The sequence below is a fragment of the Schistocerca piceifrons genome, chromosome 7 (genome assembly GCF_021461385.2).
Source record: "Schistocerca piceifrons isolate TAMUIC-IGC-003096 chromosome 7, iqSchPice1.1, whole genome shotgun sequence".
Taxonomy (NCBI): Eukaryota; Metazoa; Arthropoda; class Insecta; order Orthoptera; family Acrididae; genus Schistocerca; species Schistocerca piceifrons.
The window spans coordinates 134,813,628-134,823,498 of record NC_060144.1 but is presented as its reverse complement, the minus strand read 5'-3'; the positions used below and the strand labels follow the sequence as shown (position 1 = coordinate 134,823,498).

General features: G+C 38.5%; 1 protein-coding gene across 1 annotated transcript; it reads right to left on the bottom strand.

Moving 5' to 3' along the window:
- Positions 1-6,271: 6,271 nt before the first annotated feature.
- On the bottom strand, positions 6,272-7,989 carry LOC124804921. The gene is made up of 2 exons (XM_047265297.1): positions 7,843-7,989; positions 6,272-7,339 (listed from the first exon to the last, which is right to left on the bottom strand). The coding sequence occupies exons 1-2, from the start codon at positions 7,987-7,989 to the stop codon at positions 6,272-6,274; spliced, it is 1,215 nt and encodes a 404-aa protein (XP_047121253.1).
- Between the last annotated feature and the right edge of the window lie 1,882 nt (positions 7,990-9,871).

Genomic DNA, 9,871 nt, shown 5'->3' with positions numbered 1-9,871 from the left:
TGTATAAATCTCTCTGAGCTTTGTGACTCCATTCATTATTATTAGATAAAGAGTGTACACACACACACACACACACACACACACACACACACACACGCACACACATTGATGATTTGTGTCTTGATATAATCTTTTGAACGAAATCATAATTGATCACAATTTTATATATATATATATATATATATATATATATATATATATATGTGTGTGTGTGTGTGTAAGTATATGCACAACACATTGACCTGAGGACTGGTATATAGCTTTTTGTTCATTATTAGGTTATGTAGTTTTTCATCTACGCATCAAGATACATTTTGTTAGTAGGGATCATAAATCTCTGTTTCGAAATGACGTATCAAGCACGTTCTCTTTATGATGATGATGACTGAACTGTCATTACGTAAAATCATGAAATTATTAGTGTTTTGTACTGTTTCTAAATTGTGTATCGTCTGGGTGTGGGCTAGAATGAATCTCCTTTGGAGAATATTTCATCTATGAATTTTGAAATCATTCTGATTATGAAGATCTTGTTTTGAGTGTTTGATTATCTTTGCTTTGTTAAAATAATGATTAAAAGCATGGCGAGTCCTACGGTTAAGATTTCCCCTTGGATCATCAACACCGAGTCAGGGTGTATAACAAAAAAATCGCTAGATCCTGATATCAAATAATAATAACAGGTCTAGTGTGATATTTCTTCCTGGCGTTGGAGTAATGAAAGGCGTCCGCCTCGTTCATATTTCATGATGGTATTCCTTATAATGAATAACTTGACTTCACTCAGTCAGAGCAGATTGCTTTTCTACTTTTTGCTTAACACTTAACCATACCTGGGAGGAGGATTCTATGGGGAATCAATTTTATTTCCTTCTATACCAGCATTCTCTGTTATCCTTTTTCCATAACCTAATCACATTTAGCTTTGTGATGTATGAATGTGTGCTTGATAAGGAATGTACCATGCGATGGTAGAATCAGTATAGCTTTCTTGGTGCTTGTTGTAGAAGTGTGGGAACATCTGTTAAATTTTAGCTTTCAAAGCGTTCAGAGAGACACTTTATTCTGCTCTTTTTAAAAGTACGTCTTGTGACTGGTCAGTGCGACAAGGGTGCGGGCTGTGGAATTTTCCACTGAGCTCTCGTTCGATATTTTGCTGGGTAATGTAAGTAATCAATGCAATAATTAAATTCAATTATTAAAGGAATTATATAGCTAAATTTCACATCTGTAAATTTTTATCGGTTTTCGGCTTAGTTTTTTGGAAGAGCGACCTGGTTTATTCGTTAACACCACTATTAGGATTTCGTGATTGTGACCTACAGATTTTCTTGAGCAGAATGGATGGTCATATGCTCGCTTTGATGGAAATGGCACGCAGTTCGTAGGAATTACAGGTGAACTTATCATCTAGTGTTTTCCCTTCACTACTATAGAGAGTACTTGAATTTTTAATGCATTCACAAGTGCAGCTGCGGAGATTCTCTCTGATGGCGTGATCTTTTGCCTGCAGAATAATTTTCATAGAACTTATTAAGAGATCAAATCCTATAACGAACCACAATGTTAAGGTGACTCTTGCTTGTTAAATGGTTGCTAAACATCGAGGGGAGAATACATCGTTTTATTCGCCAGTCTTTCCGCCTGCATGCATCTCACCACTGCTTTCTATCTCCTCTGATTGCGAATAGCTGTCCTTGCTTGAGAAATAATTTAAATCATCAATTGAGTTCATTCCATGATTAATCGTACTGAAGTCATTTAGTTAGACTCTGTTGCCCATTTTCAGATAAATCGTAGAGTCAGATATCATTATGTTTTCTTGTCGACTAAAGATGACATCGCACTCAGTGGACTTTACCAATAGAGAGGAACTGCCTGCTCTTGATAGGAAGCACAACAGCACCACCAAATCCGTCTGATATGTCGAAAGGTGAATTACGCATTAGAAGACTGCTAAAGTTCAGAAATAAAGTAAATTCCGTCCATCTATTAATAAAAACACGAGTAGGCATCTTTACGATTGATAACTGTGCTGAATATGTCCACGGCACAAACCTTTTCTCAGTCCAGGAAAGTTCCTTTTCGTCGTGTACGTAATAAAAATCTAGGTGCACCTAGTTAACAGAAACTAAGTTCACCAGGATCCAGAAGTGATAACGTGCATAAAAGATTTTCCGTCTTCTCGGTAGATTAGTTGATGGGTACCCACTTACCAGTACCATAGAATAGGAACACTTATGGAGTGAATATGGCTTCTTGCATATGTGCCCAGCATCAAATGAAAATTGTCACGTGACGTTGATATGACGCTATTGTTCACGTTTGGTGAAAAGACAGAAATTTTCAATAGCACACATATTTATTGTTTTCGAACATTTATTTATTAGTAACAGTAATGGTGCTGAGTTGTTGCAGAACTGAGAGGCTTCTTCGGAGTTTGCTCCTACCACATACGCTTCATAAGGACTGCCGCAGGGAGAAGCCATTTTTCTTAGAACGAGGAGCAAAAAAAGACTGTATGTGGCCATAGGGAGATGGTATCTTCAACTGTCCTGGCTGTTTTTGACGAGAATGCCGAGATATAACTATTCACTGATGCTAGTATCCCCATCGACGCGCAAGGTGCCGAAGTGGCGTCATATCGAAAGACTTGCATCAGGTGAGCGGTCTACCCGACGGGAGGCCCTCGTCACACGCCATTATTATTACTGATGCTAGTGGTTACAGATCAATTGAAGTTACATTGAAAATCCAGGAAGGCGCAGAAAGAGTGGTTCCTTACGTCTCCAGGGTACTCTCCAAGAAGAATTACTTTGCGAAATTGAAGTTCTTTGGGCAACCAACAAGTTCCGGCCCTATTTATACGGCAGACCATTAACTGTAGTGACTGACCACAACCTTTTCACTGGCTGATAAGAACAAGGTATCCATCAATCATTGGCAAGCTGGGCAATAAGGCTTCAGGAATATGTCTCAGTAGTGTACAAAAATGGACGCAAACACAAGGCCGACTACGTTTCGCGAGATCCATTGGAAAAACATTACAGCGCTGGTTGTATACCAGACTTGAACGATCGAAAACATACATTCCAAATTATGGATATATTAAAGGAAATTGTTTGGAAACAGCTTCTAGAAGACTCTAAATGGGCAGGGTATATGGATAGCTAGAGATTTTTACAACGATGCAAGCGAATGTCTAGCATTCAATTATAATTTAGCTAAATTGGAAATACTAGAAAGGCGAATCAATAGGGAAATATTAGGCTCACGAACAGCTATGGAAGGTTGGAAATTACCTAGTAATGATGAAATTTATAGAAAAATAGAGAACATATCACAAGTAATGTAAAAAAGAAGACTGGTATTTTTTGGACATTTATAATGAATACAAGACATTAGTTTAACCAAAATGATCTTCAAATATTTGCGGGATAAGAAGTAAACAACAAGTTGGAGCCATGAAGTAAAAAAGGATTTAGAAAAAAATAATATAGAAGTTGAAGAAACAGCTGAGAGAGAACTGTTTATGGAGAAAGTATTCACTACGGAAGGATTCTAAGGTAGGAGAGTGAAGAAACTGGTATGGAGTGGTGGGAAACAACCTGGTGAACAGATGAAAGAGTACTGGAAAAAAGAAGAGAACAACGAATGAGCAAATGCTACTGGCATCTGCTCCTTAATTTGCCCATCCAAGAAGAAGAAAAAAAAATTACACATAATGTGAAGGCATGTGAAATGTGAAGGACACTAACATGTGCGCAAACAAAAAACAGCAAAATATTTTGCATACATTATGCATATGAAACATAAAAGGCACTAACATTAAGACACACAGTAAGACTGTTACGAAATTCATACTGGCAGCAACCAATCAGTAATAAAACATTTACAGCTCCTTAAGCTAAGGTTGCGAGCTAAGATTTTGTTTGCTGCACTTAGCAATTTGGCAATGGGCACTTATTGTGGCTAACCATACAAGTAGGAGGACCATTTACTGTTCACTATTCAGGAAGGGGACACAATTTTGTTTCCTCCCTCTTAATCTGCCCACTGGAGCATTTCACTATCACTACACGAACAGTGATGAGACCCAGCTTTCACAACAAGGTAGACATGTTGTCTTTCTTGACCAGAACGAGATTGTCGATATGGGGTTGCCAAGGTCTTTCTGATGTTCATTTTCCTTGTCGCTACAGCTAATGCGCTACTCGGTGGACCACCTCTTCCAAAAAGACTGACAACTGAGTTCTACAAGTTGTTGCTTGTGTGACGTTCTGACAGGGATCCTAAGTATAGGGGGCTTACGATAGGCATAAAGAGGATATACAATTAAATGTCCGATGCTCCAGTTGTCGAGAGGCTTGTCATGATTCATCAAGCCCGCCTACAAACCTCCGATTTCCCTCATGAGCTGTGGGCCTCGTACGATTTATCTTGCTTGCACAGGGTCTTGCGAGGAGCTAGGGGAATTCTGCCAGACAAAATCCGACCAAATTTTGTCTCAATCAGTATTGGATGATTTGGTTTTTCCAGTCTTTCTTTGCGTAAGGCTCAAAGGAAACGTCTGTCCCGGAATCAAATCTATCCTGGCAGGCATGCAGAAATCTGGATCAGCAAGTGGCAAACCAAACGGGGTGTTGCAGCCTCTTTTGTCTGTGTACTTGGATAAATTCACTGGTGACATTGTTCACAATAGCACAAGTGGTTTTAAAGTGAGAATAATTTAACTTCGGAGACACATCGACGTTACAAGTGTGTAACACAAAGTAGCAAGGCTACTGTCGATGTTCACGGGAAATGATCGATGACTTGTTTCAGGTTTAGTTTCTCGCCCATGCCGTTGGATATAAAAGACAGTTGGCTCACACTAGCTAACAGCACGTGTCTTTAGTGTTGACGACAACTGTTGACAACAGTGCATTACAGCTGGTATCAGGTTTCCTCTTAGTATCCCGTGGACTAAGGAATACGTTCTAAATTCACCAGTCTGCCTATCCTTTGAGTCATCTGATTTGTTGAGCAATATATTGTGCTCTTCACTAAATGTCTTGCACGAAGGAAGCTTGATTTTACTCGGGAACTGACAAAAAAAGAAAAAAAAAAGCTTATTTTTTTTGTCGCAAATGTCCGTCGCTCGTCGACAATTAGTGCTTGAATACCCTTGCATTTGGTGACAGTATGAGGTTTGTTACAAAATTTACATGCACTGTCAGCATCAACGTTAGCCAGACGAGCCCTCCTCACGTGCCTGGATTGATTTGAAGTACTGGGTTTTCCTTGCAGATCCTTTGAGGTGCTGTCACTGCATCCGATCAACTCATGACATTTCATTTCCATAAAATTGAACAGCTGATTTAATGTGCTGCCTTTGGACTCAGTCACTTTTATGTCCCATTCTTGATGATACGTAGGTCACAAAATAGCCGATGTGCAACATCAGGTTTTAAAGCGTCTAAGGTCTTCAAATGGCTTCATACTTTGAAAGGAGTCTACTGGGGTACATATGTACAGGGCCGGCCTTAGCCATCCAGGTGCCCCGGGCGAGTCGTCCAGTTGGCGCCCTTTATTGTATAAATAGCGAACCTGGCAGTGCTTTGCAACACGGTATTTGACTGTTTTCTAGAAATCGTCTTAAGTGGTTAATGGCGTCATCTTATGATCATAACATGGTTTTTTCCATCGTAAATTTGAGTATTTTATTTTTTTAAATGGAAATGAAATCCAAATAATCTGAAAACCCGCTAAGACGCTCCATGTGAGTCTTGTGTAGCCTGTGACGTCAGTCCAGCATGCTGCTGTCGCTGCCGTAACAGTCAGTGTAGCAGTGATATATTGTTTGGGCATTCACGTTTTGGGAAATTGTCTAAAAATATTGCGTAGTACTGCACTGTACATCTACAACAACTCCAGAAAATTGTTTTTGCGTGTTCCAAACAAAGAAAAGATGCGTAAAATGTGGTTGAAACAGGCTCGTATATCCCAAATATTTCTTTTCTTTTCTGAAGCACCCCTGTACTAAAGCGAACAAAACAAAACAAAAATTATTCAAATTGGTCAAGCCATTTCTTTGTTTTGGTGAGACTAACACACAACAATTGATTTTTATATATAGGAGGTAATATGTATAACGAAAAAACACTAATTTTGAATTGGGTACCATATTTTTATTTTGAATTTAATATAACTGTAAGCCATAAACCTATATTTTCTGTCAGTCATCTGAACACAAAACATATTACGCCTAATGAAAAACAATTATAAACGACTAAAATTTTACTTTTCTCGCTTTTCTGTCGGCAAAGTCTCTGATCAGATTAGCAAAGTCCAGGTTTTCTGCAACTTCATTTTCAATGGACAGTGAGGCCAAACTGGTTAGTCTTGTTTGAGACATTGTAGACCGCAAGTACGTTTTTATCAACTTCAGTTTGGAAAAACTGCGTTCGCCGCTTGCGACAGTCACTGGTATTGTTAGCAAAATACGTAACGTTATCCAGATGTTTGGATATAACTCTTGAAGATCATGCTTTTTTACGAAGTTTAAGGCTTCAATAGGCGTTGCCTGGCTGTCTTCGAGATAGTGTTGCAGGCCTAAAATTTCGTCGCACAGCAAATTTCCATCAATATCTGACTTCATGTTGACAGTTAACTTTTCTTGTAATGTAGAACAGCATTGTATTATTTCTTCTTTATTTTGATTTTTTTTAATGTCAAACAAGAAACTCCACGTCGCAGAAAATTCTTGCATCTGTTCAAATCTTTCTTTCAAGGATATGTGCACGGTGTCCAACAGTGCATTGAAAAACTCTACTTTAAACTTCTTTTTTGGGTCAGTTATTTGATCATCAACAGCCTCTTCACCCGGTCTGCGTTTAATACGTCTTAATCGCATTTGTGGTTTAAATAATGGCTGCGTATCAAGATCCGAAGCCAGTTCAGTTGCTGTTACAATAGCTTGTTCGAAACCTGTTTGTCTATATGTTTCCAAATAAGAGCAACATTTGTCAAGGATTCCCATAAACTCGACAAAGTTGGTTGTGGGTGACTGATTTGCTTTACTCACAACGTTAATTTGAAACAGAACATCATACCATGTCACGAGAGAAACAATGAAGCTGAAGTCTTTTAATTGTCCTCCTAGTGTTGTCGCTTCGTGTGACACCGCAGCATCGCTTTGTTCAGTAGCATCAGCCAAGGAAACCAAAGCGTCATGCATTTCGCATAATTGATAACGAACCGCTTTGACGCTATCAATTCGAGCTTCCCAGCGTGTGTCACTTACATTTTTCAGGGTGTATATCTTCGAATGGTCGGTCAAAATTTTCCATCTATTTACCGATCCAGCAAATAGATTAAACATTTTTTGTAACATTCCAAACAGTGTCACGGATTTTACTGATGATTTTGCCGCATCACACAATACCAAATTATAACTATGGCATCCACATGGCACAAAAAAGCTAGTGGATTTAACTTCTTAATTCTGTTCTGGACGCCTTTATTTTTCCCCTTCATGTTCGCGCCGTTATCGTAGCCCTGTCCTCTGCAGTTATTAATGTTAAGGTCAAGATCACTCAATGTTTTTAAAATGCTTTCTGTGAGGCCTTCACCGGTTGTATCATCTATTTGCAGAAATGAGATGAAATGTTCTTTTACACTTACGCCATCCTCTGTTATGTGGGCGCATCTTAAAGTTATCGAAAGTTGTTCTTTGTGGCTTATATCTGGAGTACAGTCAGCTATGATTGCATAATACTTTGAACCCTTTATGCGGGATACGATTGTAGACATAACGTGTGATGCCATGAGTTCTATTAATTCATTTTGTATATTTTTGCCGCAATAATGGTCAGCCAAATCACCGTTCAATGCCAGTCTGACGTGCTGTTCCATGATTGGATCAAACTTTGCCAATAACTGTACAAGACCTAAGAATTTTCCATTATTTGGGGTAAATAATTTATCTGATAACCCTCTGAATGCCATATTATTTTCAGCCAAATACAAAGTAATGTGCATCAATCTTTGAAGCACATTGCTCCATCGTAAACTTTCTTTAGAAATTAGCTTTTGTTCTTCCTTGTCAATAGTTAATCCAGCTTTAAACCTGATTTCAGCTTCAGTCCATTGAGTAAATGCTTTTTTGTGGTTAGGACTATTTTCATGCAGTTTCAGAGCTTCACTTAAATGTTTCCAATTTCTGAAACCCACAGTGGTAGTCAAATTAGTAGTTGACTTTAAATCAAACAGTCGACAACAAAAGCAAAAGACACTGTCGTTTGATACAGAATAAACTAGCCACCGTCGTCTGATAGTTTCTTCGTTTGATAGTTTTCTTGTATAATGAGTTGAAGAGAAATGACGCCCATTTTCATCTTTTGGAAAGTTATTTAGACATACTTGTGAGGGTCCACATATTATAATGCGATCTATATCTCTAGCATTAAGTACTTTTGGCCACGTACCTACATCAGAAACATTGTATTCTTTTATTGCAAGAACGTTGATACTTTCATCGACCACAGATGTCATGTGTTGATTTTGACTTGGAGAAATTTCAGAGCATTCATGCAAAGATGTACTGCGCTGGTCAATTTGATCACCTTCAATAGGTGATTGTATATTTTTTGTGTATAATTGTTCACAGTCTGAAGAAATATTTGCTGATACATGGACTTTTGATTCAATATCTGAAGTATTTGCCTTAGAATTTCCTTTAAGGTACTTATAAATATTCATGTGCTTTTTAGTTTCTTCAAGAACTTTTTCTTTTTCAGCTTTTCTTTTCCGATTTTCTGAACCAGAAAGCTTTTTTTTTAATCATTTCCTTCTCTTCTGGCATGATTTAATAATTTGACAAATTATTGCTTGGACACTGCTCTATTTCGCGACCACAATATTCGATCTATAACAAATAAAGAAATTCACCTATCAGTAGACGTAACTAGAAAAAAACCTGAACTGAAAGATAAAAATGTTTTTCACACCTACCAGAAAATTAAAATGTTGACACAGTCACGACACTCGTTTCACTCACAATTATTCAGCCACGAAAACATGACCGCTGCCTCCGACTCTTACTGACAATTACTGACATGCGGATGCAAATCGTAGCGCTGCCAACATATGCAGTCTAACAAACATTGTGTGGCGCTGTATTATTTCAGTAAGTTAGGGGAGAATTCTCTATGAATGCAGTGCACGCATTGCATGATCTATTAATTAATGTACATGAGTCATTAAGTCACAAATATTCGATATAAATACATTCGTATTAATTAAATCGTAATGTAATGTATATTTCACAGTCTGTATTTTCTTTTATTTGGAGCGACCGGTAGTTTCTGTTGTAAACGAGAGATGGTGCGGCTGCATGGGCTCTTCCTTGTTGCAGTTCTTGAAACAAATAAGAGAGGCGCTTTGGTAGAGCCCGTGCTAGCCCGCGTCAAACATGGATGGTTGCAGACAATACGAAGATTGCGCTCAGCATGATTTCTCTTCTGCTACCCCGAATTCATCGCGCATTCGTGAGATTAGCGACGTATGTTGAATGAGACTGAATAATATTTTAGTTTCGCGAAATGGGTGATCGTAAATTGTAATTTTTTTTTTTTACATGCGTTTAGTACGTGGCGCCCCTTGGGCCCCGGCGCCCTGGGCGACCGCCCGAGTCGCCCCACCCTAAAGCCGGCGCTGCATATGTATGTGGCACTATAATATGATAATAATACTAGCGTAAACTAAAATGAAACTATGATGTCTGTCTGTCTCATTAGGTTTATAAAGCGGATCACTGACTGTGCACGACCGCAGAGCCAAAGATACTGCTTCTAGTCTGAGATTGTAGTGTTGGAGAAAGAGAGCGCTT

What these genes read in the sequence shown, in the direction of transcription:
- LOC124804921 (XM_047265297.1), bottom strand. Translation starts at nt 7,989, where the DNA reads ATGGCATTCAGAGGGTTATCAGATAAATTATTTACCCCAAATAATGGA. An exon ending in ATTTGGCTGACCATTATTGC is followed by an intron (nt 7,340 to 7,842) that starts GGCAAAAATATA and finishes TTTGCTGGATCG; the next exon opens with GTAAATAGATGGAAAATTTT.